The sequence below is a fragment of the Spermophilus citellus genome (genome assembly GCF_964194105.1).
Source record: "Spermophilus citellus genome assembly, chromosome: 1".
Classification (NCBI taxonomy): domain Eukaryota; kingdom Metazoa; phylum Chordata; class Mammalia; order Rodentia; family Sciuridae; genus Spermophilus; species Spermophilus citellus.
The window spans coordinates 208,812,396-208,833,419 of record NC_138182.1 but is presented as its reverse complement, the minus strand read 5'-3'; the positions used below and the strand labels follow the sequence as shown (position 1 = coordinate 208,833,419).

General features: G+C 39.1%; 1 protein-coding gene across 1 annotated transcript in view; it reads left to right on the top strand.

The window, feature by feature from the left end:
* The window catches only part of FAM81B (family with sequence similarity 81 member B), a gene marked incomplete at both ends in the record, with an annotated part of 72,038 nt that overhangs the window by 2,238 nt on the left and 48,776 nt on the right, over positions 1-21,024 (top strand). Inside the window, 3 exons of the mRNA XM_081306174.1 lie at positions 1,289-1,369; positions 1,781-1,878; positions 2,996-3,060. Of these exons, the coding sequence (XP_081162300.1) occupies positions 1,289-1,369; positions 1,781-1,878; positions 2,996-3,060 (244 nt within the window). The remainder of the gene's footprint in view (positions 1-1,288; positions 1,370-1,780; positions 1,879-2,995; positions 3,061-21,024) is intronic.

Here is a 21,024-nt window from a genome sequence, read left to right as displayed (position 1 = left end):
ACATAGATGTTGTATGTATCTATTTCTTGAATAATAGCCACCTTGTGAAATAATCTCTAATAACATTTACATTTTAGAGGGTTCCTGTCCTGGCACTTATCTCCCAACCACCTATGAGTTCAATATTAGCTCATTTTACAGAGGAAAAGGCTGAGACTTGAGAAGGTAATGTAATTTTGCCTAAAGTAAATAGCCAGTAGGTTGAGGAGTCAGGGTTCCAACCCACTTTCTCGGAATCTATAGTCACCTGCTCTCAGTTACTGAGAGCAATAACTATGAGTAGGGGGGTAGTCACAGACTGTAATCCATAAACTACTATATTTCTAAGTTTTAAGGAATGAGACTAGCACTAGAAGATAAGCAAATGGAGCCAAAGTCATGGGTGATATTTACTTGTGGATCAAATCTGTCACACAGCATCCTGAACATCTCGCATCCTTGGACCAAGGCAAAGTCAGCACAACAATTTGGACAGTAACTTAGCCAAGAGCATCATTGTTAAGAGCCAAGCAGTATTAGCAAAATATACAAGATCTAATTTTGAAACTCAGAAAAACATCTTGGAGCTAAAACAATCCCTTCTTTTTTGGCCAACTAAATAAATACAATTTCCTCTACACAAAGTTTGATATATTCATTTATTAAAGCAGTGACCTATACCATCCATTGTTATTGCTATAATATTTGTGTCCTAGAAGAGTTAGCTTCTTCAACCAGTACTTGGAGAAGGATTTGGGAATAATTGCCATTTAATTTCCTTCCTTTTTCTTCTTCTTTATTTGCAGTACTGGAGATTGAATCCCAGGCCTAACACATCCAGGCAAGCACTCTACCACTGACCCCTTTTAGTATTTTTTTTTTTAAACAGTCCAATTCAGTTGCTCAGGCTGGCCTGGAACTTGAGATCCTCCTGAGTAGCTGGGATTATAGGCATATACAACCAAGCCTGGTCCTCTCTCTTTAATTTGACAGAAAGTGTTCTCATCCAACTGTGAAGATGAAATCAGTGGAATGGTGTGAAATATCAGGTTAACAATGGTCATTTCTCACCCATCAGACAAAGAAGGAAAGTCCTGGTGATTTTTATGACAATGAGCATTAAGGAAAAACCTCATAAACTTCTAAATCCCAGGGATTTAACGATTTAAAGTCTGAGGCAGCCCCACTGACATCACAGATCCTTCCTGCAGTCACAATGCTGCTGAGCCACACTTGGGAAGATGCTCCAGAAACACGAAGACTTCAGTTAGCCTGCAATCGAGATTCCTTGGTATTGGGGCTTTCTAAGAAAGAAAAAAAAATCTCTTTCCTTTTAAAAGATTCAAATCAACAAAAAATAAAACTGAGAAATCAAGCCTCATGAGTTCAGGTATTTACCTCATGAACTACTCAAATTTCTCATTCTTCACTATCTTACTTCTTATTACATATAAACAAAGTAATAAATCCCAAAGAAACCCCTCCGATAGCTTGGGAAAAGTAGGGTATGAAATTATTCTCTATGATTTTAGGACTGTTTGATCTCTACAAAGTTCCTAAATATCTCATGGAATTACCCATGAGGATACACTCCACCTGCTGACTCTGGCTGTGATGCCAGTATGGCGAAAATTGGGGTAGGGGTAGGGGGGAAGGCCAAGTGTAAAACAAATTTGAAGCCTTTCTTTCAACTTTTACATCTACAAAAACTACCTTAATTTTAAAAAAATAAAATAAAGACATCAGTGCAAAAATTCACTCGTCATAGTTCCTGAGCTGATTCTGCATTCTGGTTGCCTAGATACAGAAGTAAACAAAAGTGCCACCCCGACTGCAGAGGAACAGCCGGATGAACCTGATGGCCCCCTTCCTGGCTCAGCCAGTGACCAAGAAAAAAAAGCAAGTACTTTAGATATTCATATCAAAAATAGAATATTTTGCTCAGCTTCTTTAAAGCTCAAAGTTGCTTAGTGAGTTTTAAGACATCTTGGAAGAATGGTTTTCCTTTTCAGTCTTCCCATATTGCTTGCTTATTCTGCCTTAAAATAGTGACTGATGACAGCATAGGCTGAAAAGTAGAAGGGTCTGTATACATGAATTGGACTGATTTCAATATATGGAATAATTTTTTTTATTTCATACTGATTTTTTTATGAAGGTTCAAAAGGAGCCAAGGTGAACTCCAGGTGCAGACTTTAACAGGAAAAAAGACAATAGCTAAAAAAAAAAGTTTCTTTTATTAGTACTAGTCATATCTTCCACATTAATTAAAAAGAACCTTATAAACAATCATTGTTTTTAGACTTTGGTAATTCTCGTAACACCTGCTCAGTGGATGTAGCCTTTTTATGTGGAAAGAGCACCCGAAAGCCAGTACAACATCAAGTACTCATTTGGGGTCTCTATTGACCATTCCACAAACTGTGTGATTTTAGGTGATTTCTTAAACTCTCTGTTTACTCTTTTACAAAATGAGCTAGTTAGGCCTATCAGACAAAGTTTAGGGTTGTCAGTTAAGTGTTCATACTAATAAATTATGTACATAGCTATGCTTTGTGCTTTTATTTTTTCTCATTGACTACAATAATCTGATATCCAAGTTTCTTAGAACATAAAATTATTTCAAGAGACTAGTTTTCTAGCTTCTTTCAAAACTGAACTGATTCCCCTAGGAAATCAGCACATCCAGAATAATTCACTCTATGAGGACTTCTTTCATAACTCAGTCAATAATCACTAGACATTTCATTTAGGAATTATCTAGGAGTGATCTATGACTTTGACTTTTTCAAAAGTTTTTCTGTGATATGAAATCTATGAAATAACTGCTCTTTAGTATCTCCTGGGAACTTGATTTTGATTATGGCCACTAGCAATATCTATGGGACATGGGCAAGATTAACTGGGATGATGGTCTACAAGCTATGTTTTGTTTGAAATCAGAACATTTTTTTAAGGATAAAATGGACTGTAACATAGCAGAGAATATATTTTAAATTCTTGACCTTTGTTTCAGGTAAAATTTTCTCCAGCTAAAATGTCAACCAAGAATTCTACAGATCTAGTTGAATATGTTGACAAGTAAGTCTATAAAATTACTCCTTTTATGTATTTACTACATTTCATGATTCAGTCAGAGATTAAAGTGCCTAAATAAGACCTTTAAGGTCATCTAAACTAGTTCTCTGCTTTCAGAAATTCTCAACCATCTAAGAAAGATGAACCTCTATCCTATTCCTTTTTGACCACAGAGCAAGCAGATTTTACTCTCTTCTCTTTAAGTAACTTTCGTAGATCCCTATAAATTTGTTTGTAAAATAATATAGCACAGGCTGTAAATTACATTTGATAATTTCAGATATAGCTAACTGTGAATCTCAGAGTAGCCAAGTTGATCCGTTAACATTTTATGACAAAAACTCAAGAAAATTTGAAATATTAAAGTGATCATCAGAAAAATTTTCTTTCTTCTATTTACAGTGGCACAGTTAGAGCTCATCCAGGGTGAGTATACAGAAGGGGAACAATTCTGGGCACATAAAAATATGATGATGGCATATTATTAATACATCATATTATCCAGAAGTTCCTAGAATTCTAGTTGGTAAGGGTGGGATTTCAGAGCCAATGTGTATTTATTTGAATTGTCTTCTATTCGGCATATCAAGGGAGCATAATTTGGTCTGATGTTCTCATTAATATTTTCAGTACATTTGAGACTTGGACTCTGCTCACTCACTAATTTGCTGTGTGACCTCAGTCAGTCCCATAATGTCTCTGGGTTTTTTTTTTAATATTTATTTTTTAGTTATAGGTGGACACAATATCTTTATTTTTATTCGGTGCTGAGGATCGAACCCAGTGCCTCATGCATGCTAGGTGAACACTCTACCTCTGAGCCACAACCCCAGCCAGTCTCTGGGTTTTAATTGTCTTCATGTAAGGACAAAAGGGTTGGACTAGAGCTCCAGGGTCCACTATAGCTTTTATTAAAAAAAATCTGATTCTAAAACATATATAATAACCACAAAATAGGATCAAATAAATAAAATGAGTTGATGAAGAAACAATCTATATATTATACTTCCATTTTTAAAAAATGACCAATTAAAATGATAAACTTCTAAATTCACTGATTTTTATTTTGATATTTCCACAATTAAGAATTTCCCTGTTCTTCTCCCTTTTCATTTAATTCATTCCAAATAATCCAACCACAATACTTAGTCCCTCTTTTCATGTTCCCCTTAACTTATAATTGCTTATGTAACCATGAGTTTATAATTTAAACAACATGGGACCAAACATGGAAAAATGATTTTTGTATTGTTGAAAAAGTATTGCATTTGATGAATGAATTTTTTGCTGCATTAAGGACAATGAATATGGTACATACAAAAATAATTATCAATGGACATATTAGCTCACCTTACCACCCAAGGAGAAAAAAAGAGACTTGTTCCTACCTGATTTCACGTGACAAATGGAAATTAGAAATCGTTCTTCTCATCTATCAATTCCAGTGTGAACCCAAGAGGCTTTGTTTAATGCACACTGGTGACCTACGTTTCAAGGAATGAGAGAAAAAATTCCTGGAAAGATGGTAATGAATTTCAGAAAGCCAGGACTTTTTTTTAACATCTTGGATTTCAGAGAAACTAAAATTAAGACAAAGAGGAGAAATAGTCTATAAGAGCATGATGAAGATTATCTGGCCACAACATTAATTTCTACCTTGATCTTTCTTGTATCCTTCTCTTGCTGTCTGAATCACATGTCTAGAACTTTCCCTTTACCTCCTGAGATGGTCAGTTCTCCTCTGATCTCTCCCCTATAATCTCAGACTAGACTGCAACTCCCTAAAGGCAGATACTCTCTAACCTTGTGCCTGTGATAACCCTATAGTAGCCCACCATGTTGCATGGATACCAATTCTTGATGAACAGCGATTGACAAATTTAATGGAGACTAAGGGTAGAACAATTGAATCATTACGGTTCTGCAAGGTCAGGCAGCAGTGACCAAAATGAGGCAGATGTTAAAAAGACCCCTGATCAAGGCTTTATTGAGATTTCACTCCCAGGAGGAACCCTCAGACTGACAGAGTGGGTAAGAAGAGGGTCTGAGGAGAAGCACGTGGCGGGAGGCTCGACAGGACTGGAATTTTTATTGGGCTTATGGCAAGAAGAGAGGGCTTGGGACAGGAAAAGAGGTTTTTTAGAGTACCCTGTCCTACCAGGGTTGGTGGGGATGGGTTGCTGGCTAAGATTCAGGATTAGCCAGGAGACCCCACTGATTGACAGGCAGTTCCGTCTGTGCCTGATTAGTGTTTCTTTCGTGCTTGTGGGTTGCTTAATCACCTCAAACCGACCTAACATCAGTGGTAGACTTATAGGTAGCTGACTGACTGGAAGAGCAAACCCATGTCCTGGCATTTCAATCATCAGTGCAGACATTTTGAATGGACATATGTAATCCAATGAACTAGTGAAGAGCAGTTTTAAATAACTGCACCCTACAAATCAGAGCATTCACTGGGCACAACAAATGTATTGAAATGCAAACAGAGAACTTAGACAAGTAAAAGTCATTATTGACTCATTAAACTGACAGAATGCATATTACATTTCTCTGAGGTTCAATTTCAATAAATATATATGGATACATTCAAAGGCAATGCTCAGAACAAATAATAACAATCCCCAAAAGTAAAAATCCAACAAGGAAAAGAGGTAATGCCCATCCTATGAAAAAGCTTGGACTGGAGATATGCTCGCTAGAGACAGGCAATATGGTTGTGTTTACCATGCCCTTCTCAGACTCAGACAGCTGCAGCAACCTCACATATTATTAGTAGGTTAAATGTTAGGTCATATCAACAATCCATGGGACACAGGATGGCAAAATGCCACTGATAATACAATCATTGATACCGCCAGTTATGGGTGCTCCCTTAAATGTTGAAGTTTGAACATTAGAGAAGCACGTGAGGCAAGCATATAAGCAGGGCAGGATGGTATAGCCCAGGATATGTTAACTAACAGCTTCATAGGTTCCTGTAGGGAGGGGCAACTCCTGGGACAGGTTACTCTAGCAACAGGTTGGAGCAGGAGGATGTTCTTGGTAAGGGTGGAGGAAGGGCTCAGAAGGAATTAATATTTCAGTTCCTCAGGGGACAGTTCCAACTTGCGGGACTCACTCAAAATTGGCCTCCTTGATCCGACATGACTCGATTTACCTATCTATACTGACTGCCTGTCTAATTCTGGCTTCAACGTTATATCAAAATCTATGAGTAATTCTGATTTCCACATTTGTTCATCAGTTCCACAACTGTTCACAATGAGCAGGCATCCACTGACCTTAGGACAGTGTATCCAGTGCCTATTTGAGCAGAAAAGCACCAAAGCTCTTTTTCTTCTGCTGGTGGAAAGAGCACTAATGGAAACCAGGACACCTCAGGTCTGCTCTTGAATCTGCCTCCCATCAGCTATATGAACTTGGGAAAAAGAACATTTGTTCTCTGACAATCAGCTCTATGAAGTGGGGAGGGAGTTTCAAGTGATCAATGATGAGCACTTGCTCCTTCTCACCTCTGCCCTCAATTCCCATCATCATTCTTCTATGAAATAAAGTAATTATTTAAATTATAATTGAAAAACATGTACTAGTCTCCCAAGGGGTTTAATTTTAAACAAAAAACAAATTCTGCTCATAAACCTCCTGTTTTTCTTCAATTGACTGACCCTATTGCTGCGGGTGGAGAATCAAATACATTCTAAGGTTGCTTCTAACCCTAAGATGCTCTAGTCTTCAAAAACTAATTACTGTCAAAACCAGTGCTAAACAGATGCTCATTAAACACCTACTATACTATAGGTAGGCACTGTGGTAGGAACTTGGAGAGTCACCAGTAAACAAATTAAACAAAGATCCCTTCCCAGTGGAGCTCCCTTCTAGAAAGAGGCAATAGTATGTACTGCTGGGTAGCCAAGTAGGGAGGAGCACAGGCCTCATTGAGACATTGGCCTTTGAGCCAAGACCAAGACAGGAAGGTTTGAGCCATGTGGACATCTTGAGAAAGAGTCAAGTTTTTAAGGCAGGTATAAAAAGAGAGCAAGGAGGACAGGAAAACTAAAAAGGATGGAAGTATGAATTTGAACCATGTGTCTGGAATTTTATTTGGAAGTCTCTGGATAGAAAGAATCCTGAGACTCTGCTGCCTCCAAGGAAAGTTCTAAGTTTCCCTTACAAAAAACAACTTACAAATGGATTAATTTGTCCAGGCTTAGTAATCTCAGTATTTCTCTCAAGAGTACATTTTGAGAAGATGAGGGTCTGGTTGACAATCAAAGAATGATATTTAAAATTTGGATAGATAAAACTTTAAGTAAGTCAAAGGGTCAAAATGACGAATGACTAATAATTTCTCCTTGTAATTAGAATGTGGCATTCAGAGTATAAAATTATTTGCTTTTAAGGTTTTCTCAGCACCATGGAGACATTTTATTATACGGTGATGCACTGTTTTTGTTACTAAGTGATAAAGACAGATATTTCACTCCACAGTATTTAAGAAAGGAAGACAAAACGCTGCTGTCGAGCTCTCCATGAAGGTCCTGTCAGGATGGATGGTGCTGCTACCAGCCATGGCACAGCCTTTTATTCTCTTTTTCATCTTCTCACTGACCCCTTGACCTCAAGAGAACAAGACTAAGCTAGGTCCAGGCACATCCCCAAGAATCCAAATCTGTCATGGCAAAGGCTGCCCAGGTGACATTCAGTGCCTCCAGCCCAGGAGGCTCTTCATGCCCATCACATCTAAGAGCTTCTGCTTTAGTGAAAGACCCTGCTGAGGTCCAGCTGCAGCCAGTCTCAGTTCTCAAGAAGGAGCCCCTGTGACACCACTGCAGAGAGGAGATGTGAACCAAGCAGGAAAGGTGCCCCGTGTGAAAAATTACATGATGTTGAAGCAAGTTGAGTAGCAAGGAGAGGAATAAACACACCTCACCTCTCAGAGAAAAGAGCAAATATAACATAAAGAGCCACTAATTGTCCTCAGCAAAGCTGCTGTGATATAGGAGAAAGAGGAGACGCATGTCCCAATGTTTCCCAGCTGAGTTACTGATAACCCCCAAGCCTCAGTTTCCTTCTAAGAAAAATTTTACTTACATTCACAGGATAGTTTTGGGAAATAAATAATGAAATAATATTTTTGAAAGTGATATGTTGGTCATAAGTACTAATGGAACTAAGATAATGTTATAATAAATTCCATACATTTCTCCTGGCCTAGGATCTCCCTCACCTTAAGTAACTTACCATCTGTATTAATTTCCCAGGCTACCATAACACAACAGATTTTTTTTTCCTTTGGTCTCACAACTCTGGACACTAATAGTCTCAAAAGTCAAGGTGTCAGTAGGATTTGTTTCCTTCTGAGAGCTATAGGGGAGACTCTATTCTGTGTCTTCCTCCTAGCTTCTGGTAAATGCAGATTGTCCTTCATCGCCCCAATCTCTGCCTCCTTCTTTTCATTCTCCCTGTGTCTGTCCTTATGTGGCCGTCTTCAGATAGGTACACCAGTCCTACTGGATTTAGGGCCCACTCTACTCCAGTGTGACTCCATCCTAACTATTACGTCTGCAATGACCCTGATTCAAATAGGGTCACATTCTGAGATACTGGATATTAAGACCTTAATATGCCTGTTTGGGAGACACAATGCAGCCCACATTGCCATCAAATAATTACAAAAACACAGGTGTAAAGCATTTTAGACATCCCAAAGCACTTGAGGTGCATTATTTAAATTGATCCCTTCAGCCAGCTGGGTAGGGCAGGAGTCATTCTCTCCACCAGACAGAGCAGGACAGAAATTAAACTCAGGTTTTTCTGACTCCACCCACAGTATTCTCTACCTAGAGACATACACAGAAACAAACACCTCCCAGGAAACAAGTCTTGTAATACAGGAAAGTGTCTCCAGAGGACTACCAAACACCACAGGGCTCCAAACATCACCACAACAATTGCAGCTGCAGCATACATGTGTTTTACCTGTATGTGTGGCCCGGAAGTCTGCTCTGCCCACACTCACACAGGACCCACCTCGATGCCTCCACAAGAAAACAAGGGAGTCATACCAAGTCCATCACTAAGATTTCAATTTTATTGAAACTTTTCTCCACATGAGGGGTTTGCCTCACAGAGTGACTTTTCACAGGAAAGGTCCACACCAGTCTCTGTCTCTCTCTCTAATCTTCTTGGGTGTGCCACTGTTTAGAAGCATCTCTTTTCCAGGCTCCTGCTCCTTGTACAGCCTCCATGCTGGCTCAACCCCACTGGCCTCGGGTCTCTTTCTGGACTGTACCCTCCAAACTTGAATTGCATCCCTCACCAGCAAGAGCACTCAGCCTTATGTCAATCTAAGCAGCAGAAATTGACAGCTACCTAATTCCTAAATCCATCTGCCAGCTTTATAAGTGGAGAAACTATAGAAAATATTTTTTTTTCATCATTCCCCATACATTCAGATTATTTTTGTGAGGCATTGAAATATTCACTAAAATTTCACTTGACATTTTTTGTAGGACTCTATGCATTCCAAATGTAACTAGTCATAAAATTGATCTCATTAAAATGTAGAGAATTTTCTTGTTATGCCCTTTTGTGTTCTAGAAGAGGATTTAAATTTTCAAATTTTTGTCTCTGAGCATTTACAGGTTGCCAAAATGGTTATCGGAAGCTCCTAAGTAAATTTAGTGCTCTCTTCACAAGGACAGAACAGGCAGCAAAGTGAGAGGCTCATGTACTGATGCCTCTGCCAGCTACGGCACAGCTGGTGTAAGTCACACCGAATTGCAGAGAAACAGAACTCAGAGTATGTGGAAGATCTGTTCAGATTCATTTGTCAGCTACACAATCAGTGATCTATGCAAAGTCCAAAAATCTCTGAAAAGCCCCTCTAGGAGTTCTTTCTCCTGTGGCTACTACCTCCATGTGGACTAGTCTGAAATCTCAGGTATTTTTTTTCCTTGAACAATTAAATTAAATAGAGGTTCTACTAATACAGCTTACTGATAGAGCACATAGGTTGTTGGCTCTTAAATTATGTAATTTTAGAATCTTGGTGTCCACACCTTGCTACTAGTGAAAGGCCTTGGGTTATAACCTTTTGGGTAACTTGATGATTTGAATAATAGTATCTTTAAGAATTTCTCTTGAAGATGGTTATGTGTTTGTTCTTACAGTTGTTGTTCTAGAAAGGGCAACTGAAAATGAATATTCCCTTGCCTTATAGCATTAGAAATTGGAAAAAAATGTAAGTCCTACATTTATCTTAATCATATAAATATAACTAAACAGTGCATCATTTGGTACTTCATTGAGCATTCTTAATAAACATAATAATTATATCCCAATTGACAGAAAATCTGTGGCATGAAAAGAATTTTCAAAAAGAAAGCTCTATTTAAATATAACTTCTAAAAAAATAAACTTTAGAAACTAAAAGAAAAGAAATAACTATAGTCCAGCTTTTGTATATTTCACTTCATGTCTCCATGGTTGCATGCAAATCTGTGTGCATGGCAGTAGGTGCTGCCCTGCTTAGAGGCTTCTTCAGTGTGCCAAATAGAAAAAACATTGAGACTAGCTATGACAGACAAAACCATAAACTTGCATGTGAGCAAGGTGGCAGCCCTGTGCCACTGATCCCTCTGCTGGCTTAGGTCTGCTTCCTCTTTGCTTTTCCTGGATACAAGCTTGATTACATACAGCACTCCACAAGAGTGAGTGTGTGGGGGCCCTCCCTAGTCTGTGGTACAGCAGTATGGCATTGGTTTCACTGCTACCTACTATGGACATCTCACTTGTTGTCTCTAAACTTAAAAACATACAGCAAAGTAGGACCTATCAGCCCTGTTTAAAAATGAAGCAACTGAAACATTTGGCTAGTAAGTGAAGGAGCCTGTATTCTACCCTCAATCTATTCTGCTTTCCAACTGACCAAGCTGTTTCTGAGTATCTACAAAGTGTACAGCCCATATTCCATATTACATATCAGCACTTCATTGTGTATCCTGCTTTATATGATTTGCTGATTCACACAACCAATCTTAAATCAGTCATGTTCTGTCTCCAGAATACATTAGAATTGCTAAGTACTTAAGATATATTACCTTGCTCTCCTGATCCACCCCAACATTATGATTCAGGTTTATGGCAAAGCCAGGGAATCAGTATTTTTACAAGTTTCCTGTCTTCCCCACCCCATAAACTCAAGTTTATAAAAATCATTGAATTGAACTATTCTTTGAAGGATAGAACCATTATATATTATGCATGGGACTAGAGTAGATATTAAGTAAATACTTATCAACTGATACGTTTTTATTTCAACTGACATTATTACTGATAAGTTACTGATACAGTGTTTTTAGCTACATACACATAACAGAAACCTCAACCAATTTTTTTAAAATATAAGAGCACACTGATTAGTTTATGTAACAAAAATTAAGTCTACGGTTTGGCTAATTTAGGGACTTAACGTCATCATCAAGCAACTGGGTGTTTTCTGTACTCTATCCCTGCCATTTCCTTTCCTTCACAATCACAAGATGCCTTCTGCAGCTCCAAGTATCACACACTGACACAACAACACTTAGTAAAGAAGGCAATATCCCTCTCCAAGAAAGCTTACCCAGGTGCCCCCAGCAAGTGTCTCCTTTTACCTCCTTGACCAGAATTGCTTCACATGCTCCTATTTAAACCAACTGCCTCTCAACCCAGAAGAATGGAACCATCAGAATGAGTTCTCCCTACCACACATACCCCCTAGGACAGGAGAGGCAGGAGAATGAATCAAATCAGGTAGAAGTAGGGAATGGTTATGAGGAAGGGAGCCAACAGTGTACCAGATCATCTAAGAGAAAATGTCTCAGTTGGGGTGAGGGTGCAGCATAATTTAATAGTGTCTGTCTAGAAATGAAGCTCGGAGATCAAAAGCCTTCACTGGCAGATTCAGCCTGTATATTGTTTACAGGCCAGAAAAAAGTACTAGCACAAAGAAAATAATGAGCAAATCTGCAGTCCACTGCTAGGTCATGTGTCACCATCAGCAGCGCCTGATATTCTCTCCCCTTCTGCCTCTGACTCAGACAGCAATCCAGGGTAGCGCTGTCAGCATTGTGGGGTTTAGAGGAATGGATTATATGAATATTATATATAAATGAGTACCATTTGGTAATTTTCCAGAAGAACAGTTTTGAGCCAAATGAGAGGTAGGTGAAATCTGACTAATGAAATCCCTTAGCAAAGCCTTCTTCATTCCTTGGAAGTGCAGTAATGGGAAGGTGGAACATCACCCAGGCTGAGGCTATTTAATATTGCTTATGAAAGTAAATATAAGCCTTGAGCCAATAATGTGTGGCTTTATGGAGTCATTTTTTTTCTTTCATCCAACAACTGAATCTTAAAGAGATCTGTCAAGTTAGAAAAATCAGTCAGGCAGCAAATATTTATTGATCACTTACCATGTGCCATGCATATAGTTTCCCATAGGGGATGCTTTGGGAAACAAGTAAGAAAAGTGCCTGACACAGAGAGGTCTTGTGCTAGTGAAGGAAAACAGGAAATAAATATAAGCAAGTAAACACATGCTATGGAGACAATAAAATGAGGTGTTATGGTAGAAAGTGACTGGGGGAACAGTGCCTGAGAAGTGGGTACTGGAGTTGAAGACTAAACAATGGAAAAGAGGCAGCCATGAAGTGAGTGCAGGGGAGAGCAAGCTAAACAGGAAAAGCGAATGCCAAGGCTCTAGCTAGGAAACAGTACTTGAGGGAGAGCAAGTGTGTGGGGTTGAAAAAGAATAAATGAAGGGAAGGGTGGGAGGAGAGGAAGCTGGAAAGGAGAGCGAGGACTTTATTCTCAGAAAATGGATAAGCCACAGGAGCATTTTAAGTAGGGAAGTGCTCTCCTTTACACTTGGGAAAACCACTTTAGCCACTGGTTAGGAGGCAAAACTAGAAGAGAATGATATCCAGGACCGAGAAAGAAAGAACTAAGTTGGAACCTGAAGACACTTCTAGGAATTATTTCTGCTGTGGCCCTTTAAATAGTAAAGAGGTAGAAAATAGTTTCTTTTCTTAATCCTTTAATTCATAGCCAGAACAGATTTGGGGGAACAGGAAGCCTATTAACAAGGCCTACAAACAAGCAAGTTTATTACACAAACAGTGTAAATCACATGGGAGGAGAGTCGCTATCTCAGAGTATCTTAGGAACCTTGTTTAAATAATAATTTAACAAAGGGCAATAAATCCTAAAGAGACGAGACAAATAAGAAAAAATTTCAGGCTTATTTTTATTTATTGCAACTATTGTAGTTTTCATGCCTAATTCTACTTGTTTTTTATTATTTATAGTTTTTTTAAGCTTGTTAATATCTTCCCCCTTAATATTTTCCATTAATCTTTAAGAATTTTTACACATTTTAGTATTAGTATTTCTCTTTGGTAGGAATAGTTGTAGGAATAGTCTTGTTGTCTAGTGGTTTTCCAAAGGCTATCCCCTCAAATGCTTGATGAACTCATTTTGTCCTGGGGATTTCAACCAGACCCTGGTCTCCATGAGGTCTTGTCAGCTCCAGTGAGCCCAGGGGTAGTAGAGTGTGGTTGAAAAAAGCCAGATTCCAGGAAAAATTATACTCAAAAAAAACCTTTCCCATTCTTCAAAATAACTTCTGCCACATGATCACTTTTTGCTCTTCAGGAAGAAACAAGGTTAGGAGCAGCTGCCTTCCCACTCTTGAGGCATTTGCAGGTGAAATTGCATGGAAGCAACTACCAGGGGGTCAGTTGTTCCTCAAGTTTACCATTATTATTACTACTTCAGCTCCTTGCTGACAGAGGCCCTGTGCTCTTCCGGATCTTTCTAGAGGACACCTAGACCACAGTGTGAAATGACACACAAGTAGGAACAGTTTGCCTCAAAGCAACCAAGAAACAGCAGTGAGAGCAAACCTACATCATTCCCTCTTCAGTTATGCTCCACCGGCAGGCTGAGCTGTCTCTTGCTTCAGGCCAATACGGGCATCTGGCTCAGGTGGGGACCTGGAGAAAAAAGACACCGAGACAGAGGCTGATGAATAGACGCCTCATTCTGGAGCACACTGAAATCATCATCTGTAGAAAGGAAGCAAAAGACAGAATGTGCAGAAGGGAAAGTTGAGCTATGACAGATTCCAATGAAGATTTCAGCTGAATTCATAAGACGCTCTGAAGCTGAGATGACCCTTCAAAGTTGTTCTTGGTTAGAGGAAGTGTACCAGGCCTTTACACCCACACTGACCAACGACCAAAGGCAAGCTGTTCCTAGAAGTGGGCATGACCTTGGGAAGGTGACCACCTACCTGAGACAGTACCAACCACTGAGGTCTGCCAGCGGGCAGTACTCCCAGCAATGAGGGGACCCTTCCTCCCTGAAAGTGCAGTAGGCTGGCACATTAGAGCGCCCACTGCACTATCCAACTAATTCACCAGTTCAAAACAGGTCCCACATGGTCACAGAGTGTCTCACAGTATTCTCACAGTATTTGTTTCTCACATTATTTGTCAAGATCCTTCAAGCCTTTATGGGAAAGAAAGGATGGGAAGGCTGTAGTCATGCTAATTCTTCATTTCGTCAAAACTATAGTCAACCCAGGAATTTTTACCCATGAGGAATTGGGCAATTCAGTTCCTTTCTTTCTGTGATTTGTCTCATATGAGTTGTCATATTCCTCTGGGGCAGATGTACTCAGCACTCAACCTGGCTCTCACCTCTCTTGCTCACTAACAGGCCTCAATTTTCCAAGGAGGCTGAAACTGAGTGAGTTCTCTGACTCCCCAAAGCAGAGTTGAACAGAGTGGTACTGCAGTCTTACAGGCAGCCTCTAATCCAGGGCTCTGCAGGGGCACCAGGATTCTGGGCATGGAGGATGGCAGGATATTCCATGGGACAAAGGTTCACTCTATGAGTCCCTCAGAGCATTCCTCCCCATCACTTCTCACATACACACACACTTCCTCCAACTCTGTCAATCTCATCATCCTCACCCAAGTCTTCAACTATCCTTTGTTTTTCAGATAACATCCCAATCTCTATGGCTAGACACACTTCATACTATTCAACAGGCAACTCTATATGGATGACCTACAAATATCTCAAGTTCATTTTCTTCCCCTAAATCTAATATTTGAAACTTCAGTCTTGATGAAAGTTACCATTATTCATTAAGCCTAACTCAGAGATTTTAAAATCTCTGCCTTTCCTAAGCCCATTTCCAAACTATTCCAAAAGTTCTAGCTGCTTAAGCTCCATAATATCTTCTTCCTCTCTGTCCAGAATCATCATTTTAGTCTCAGACTGCACCCCCCACCCTCCGCCATCATATTTCACATAGAAACTACTTGTATTAATTATCTGGGTAGCAAAGCATCCTAAAACTCAGGGGCATAAAACAAATATCCAGTTTCTCTGGATCAGAAGCCCAGCAGTGGCTCAGCATGTCTCGTGAGGTTGTAGCAAGACATGAAAGCTAGAGCTGCTGTGGTCTGAGGTTGGACAGGGCTGCAGGTCCTACTCCTGGGAGACTTACTCACACAGCTATTGGCAGGACACCTCAGCTCCTGCTGGCTGTCTCAGGAGGGCTCAGCTTCTCACCTCATGGACCTCTTCACAGGGCTGCTGTTCACATGGCCGCTAGCTTCCCCCAACATGAGTGAGGGGGGGAGTAAGAGGGATTGAGAGAGAGAGCACTCCAGGGACATGATGGTCATAGCTTGAGGAGTGAATCTCAAGTATTGAAAACCACAAAAGTAGTTGCTTCTTCAAGAATTGTATCCATGAAGGGAAGGAAGGAATGACATACTAATGCTAAGAGGGTTGTCAGGATTTTAAACATGTCTTTGCCCCTGCACTTCTAGCCCTGGCCTGTGACTTTTTCCCTTTCTAATTTGCTTTGCTTTTCACTGAACTTCTGATTCTGGGTTAATCTTTGTCTTTAACCTATCATTTCTGCCAGCTATTAGAACACAGCCCTCTCTGCAGCATAGAATTTTCAAGTATTCAGTTTATGTAGATCCAGAAGCCATCTGACCTGGCTTGTTAGAAGAGTGGGAAAATAGAGCAATCACATTCCAAGGGCAATGTTGAGGCCAAGGGTGGGGGTGCCTTCATCTAGGTGTATACTATAGGATCAGCTCCAGAATCGAATCCTTGGACTTAAACACTGGTTCCACCCTTGTTAACTGGGTAACCTTGGACAAGTTACTTAATCCCTCTCAGCTTCAGTTTCATCATCTTTGAAGTGGGGTAATATTAATACATCTCTCATAGAGTTATTATAAAGATCCAACAAATTAACCACTTAAAGTGGTAGCCAGAATGTCTGGCTTATATGAAGGACTTGAAGAAATTGTCTATAGTATTTGTAAAGTAGCTTATGGACATGGCAGTAATGCTCTTACTTGCTTGGAGACATTTTCTTTCTACTTTCTGGTTCTCAGCTTCTAGAACTATGTTGTCTGAAACAATATTCACTGAGCACATGTGACTATTGACTACTTATATGTCCAATTTAAAGTGGACACAAAATTCACAGTATATTTTAAATATCTACTGTGAAAGATTTAGTATAAAAATAATGTAAGATATCCCGATAAAAAAGTACATCTTAGTTGCATGCTGTAATAACATTGTAGATATTTTTGGTTAAATAAAATACATTAAAATTAATTTCATCTGTATTTTAAAATGTTTCCTAAGGTATCTAATAAAAATGTAATTATATGTAGGGCTTTCATTAGATTTTTAGTGAATAGCATTTTAGGAAATTGAAGTTGTAAAGCTGCTAAACCAAAAACAAGTAATGTGTTACTGTATTTTCTTTATCTGCATAGTAAGAGCTCTTCTTCCTTTTGACCCGCTGTGGTCAGTTAGAGCCTTGCCTTTCATACACACTGATCCTTGTGGGCCACTGTCCATCACGAGGGTAATAATAATATTTGTGGCCAACTTTTAGTCAGCTTCAGGCAGTGCCTAAGGAATCTTGGTTGTAATTAATCCATAGAAACCAATGAGGAAGAAATCAATTTCTTGCTTTTAAAATTATTTTAACAATGTTTCATATAAAATTGAAGGTAAGAAAGAGAAAAACTGCACATGGCAAATGCCTCTGGTAGCCAATCCAATATGTTCGCATTCCCCTCTTCTTTGCTAATAAAAGTCCTAGTTTTGCTTAAGACCACAATGTGCCCAATTTAAAAAAAAAAGTCACATGAGGTGGCAATATGGCACAACTTCAACCAATGAAATACACTCAATGTGTCATAGTGAGTCTAGTGAGTCTTTAGAACAGTTGTTTTTTGCTTTTTCTCAAATTAAAAAACAGGGGGTGGGACAAACAGCTGGCACACACACTGTATTCCTGGCCGTCCACCTTTTCTGTGTGGAATATGAACACAACTTCATAGAACAACAACCTTGACACACTGAAGGTAAGAGTGACATGTTGAAGTGGGTCCAGAAGCCATAAGGCACTTGGATACTGGACCACTTCCTTGGTCAGTTGCACCAAACCTCTTCACTTAACCTCTAGACTTCTTGTTACATAAGCCAAATAAATCCTATGTGTTAGGGACACTCTCTGTGGGTTTCTGTTTTACACAACGAAGTCAAACTCTCACTAACACTTTTAGTCTTCAGAAAAATACCAGTGTTCATGCTTTGATCTGTCTTCAGTACATTCTAATTCCAGGGAAATATTAGCCCACTGCAAATGGTTATTCTGGGTTTTGCGTGGGAATAGTTTAAACTACTTGGCCTTGGCTTTTATGATCCAGTATGTATTTCAGTCACTTTTAAAAGATATATATGCTATATATTTATACATCTACATAAGCATATAAGTAGATATTTCCTACAGAACAGGAAATTGTTTCTATTTGTCTTATTCATCATTTTATTCCCAGGCCTTAATAAAGGTCAAATTCCCTTCTCCTTTTAAGTCTGCCTTCTTCTAATGATATTCAAAAAATATTTTGCATCTTGAGAATTATCTTAAGCTACATTTCAGAATTCTTGGATCAAATCCTGGTAATGCCACATAAAATAGTTGTGATACTGAAGCATCTCTTCAACTGAAAGCTCGTGAAAAAGTTCAGTGTTAAACAGGTACGATTGAAGAAGGAACATCCAAAGTCCTCTACTGGGACATAAGGTCATACAAAGCCCTCAAGAAACTTAACAGCATTAGAGACAAATTGAAAGTAAACTTCTAACTCTCATGTAGACCTGATGAAATATTGACCTGGTGCTGCCAATGTCTTGGCTGGGCACAGAATCACGAGCCACTCAAGCAGGAACAAAACTTTATTTTTGAAAAAGCCGCCAATCCTCCGTATGCGCCTACCGGAACCCAGGGGGGGGACCTTCCCCGGAATTCCCTCCTACTATCCTTCCCCAACCAATGGGAACTCTCCAGGAGTCCCGTAACATGAGTCCCGTAGCAGGCCAAGGTGAACAGCAGGAGTCCAATTTCCATATGAATGTAAATCTTAACATAATCATATCATCTCAGTGGCTAGCTGGCATCGTCACCTTACAACTGAAAGTGCCATGCATCATATTATTTGCTTGTGGCTCCTAGCATCTGCCCCCTTCTGTTTAATTAAGCAACAGGCAATGTGGCTGGGGACCGTGCCTGGTAGGTTGTCCAACATATGGTTCTTACCCGTCATGGGAGAACTGACCTTTAGGCATCAGCTTCCTGTCTTAGGTTGAATCCACTGCAATCAGATCAACCCGTCACTGACTACCGGTCCAGCATTCAGCCATGCTTGTGGTTAGGCCTATGCACCAGTGGGGGGGTGAGGTTCTTGCCTCACCTCTGTTGGCCCCCAAATTTAGCCTTGATGCCAGTGGGGGGGTGAGGTTCTTTGCCTCACCTCTGTTGGCCCCCAAATTTTAGACCATCACTAGTAGAAAGGAGGAGGATATAGAAATGCCACGACACCAAGCCAATTGATGGCTCCTTTGGAAAAATTGCATCACTGGTGACACCATCAGCAAAGATATGCCAGCATTACCACAATTCGCTGCACCAGACGATATTTCACAATGCATGTAACTGATATATAGTCCAGGCAAGTTCTCCAGGCAGTTCAAATCGGAGGAGTCTATCAATATGTCCATTTCTTCCCAAAGTAAATCAAGTTCTTGATTGAGCATTACTTGTTGAGTTATATTCATTGATGTATCAGTTTATACAGTTTACTGTGATAGCTATCATAGAAGCTGTAGTTTGGTTTTATCTTAGTCTTCACCAGAACTTGGATGGAGATGGAAATTTTGGCAATGATGCTAAAGAGACATTATCCTGAACAGAATTATTAAATATAATGAAAAGGAAAGGTGAAAGTAAACAAACAGATCTGTTAAACTCCTTTAAAAACAATCCTTAAGAGCTGTTTACCTAATTTAAATTAGTAAACAAACAGATCTGTTAACCACCTTTTAAAACAATCATTAACAGCTGTTCACCTAATTTAAATTAAACCATATAAATCACGTGAATAAAAAAAAAAATTCGGATCCATTTTTTCATGAGCGCTCCTCATATAAGAAATATGGACATACACACATACAGACATACAACACAAAACAGAAGTGTGCACACAACATACAACACATAAGACAATAGTAAATAAAGGCCTTGTAGCTATACCTAGGTGAAATCTCCATTGCAATGTTTAAAAACTCCACAGTCAAAAAATAAAACACAGTCAAAAAATAAAACTGATCAGAAAAACATTAACCTATGTTTGTATGAGCTCAAAAATAAAATAGAACTTTATGATGTGGGAAAAATGCAATAATAAAATAGATATTGAAAAAAAAACCACCTTGGTTAATCACTGTCGCAGATGTAAGAATAGCCAAGCTGGAGTTCTGGATATCAGCTGTTATGGATTTGAGTCAAATCATCTTCTTTTTCTGTAGAAATTATTTTGGTTAATCTCTCTGGAATCCAAATCAGCTGCTGTTCCTCCTGTGGAAAAACACAGACAGAGCCCCGACTCCAGACTATCACTGGATCCGGACCTTTCCATTGTCCTGTTAGAATATCTTTCCAAAGTACCTTAGGCTTATGTACATTTTTTGGATACAAATGTCTTTCCGCAGCACTAAGTCCCGATGAATCCAAATTTAAAAAGTTTAGAGTAAAAAGGGTTATTTTAAGTTTATCTTTGGGGGATATATACCCCTTTCCAATTCCCTCCTTTTGTTTTAATAAGTACATTTTAATAGTTTGATGAGCTCTTTCAACTATGCCTTGTCCTTGTGGATTGTATGGAATTCCTGTTATGTGAGTAATGCCAAATGATGAGCAAAATTGTTTAAAAGAGGTGGAAGTATAACCAGGACCATTGTCCATTTTTAACTGTTTTGGAACGCCCACAGTGGCAAAATTTTGTAAGCAATGAGCTATAACATCTTTAGTTTTTTCTCTGGCATGAAGGAAGCCCATCAAAAATCCAGAAGAAGTATCAACTGTAACATGTAAATATTTTAATTTTCCAAATTCTGGCAAGTGTGTGACGTCCATCTGCCAAATATGATTAGGTATCAGTCCTCTAGGATTAATTCCAAGATTAACTTGTGGTAAAAATGTCACACAATTTTGACATTGTTTTATTATATGTCTGGCTTGTTCTTTAGTTATTTTAAAACGCTTTTGTAAAGTATTAGCATTGACATGGAACCTTTTATGAAAATTTGTAGCTTCTTCTAATGTAGAGAAAATATGTATGTCATGTGTAGATTTATCTGCTAGTTCATTGCCCATACTAAGGGCTCCAGGCAATCCTGTATGTGCCCTGATATGTCCTATAAAGAATGGATCTTTTCTGTCCCAGATTAGACTTTGTATAGTGGAAAACAAAGAGAAAACAGTAGAAGAAGGTGAAATCCTACCAGCATCTTCAAGGGATACTA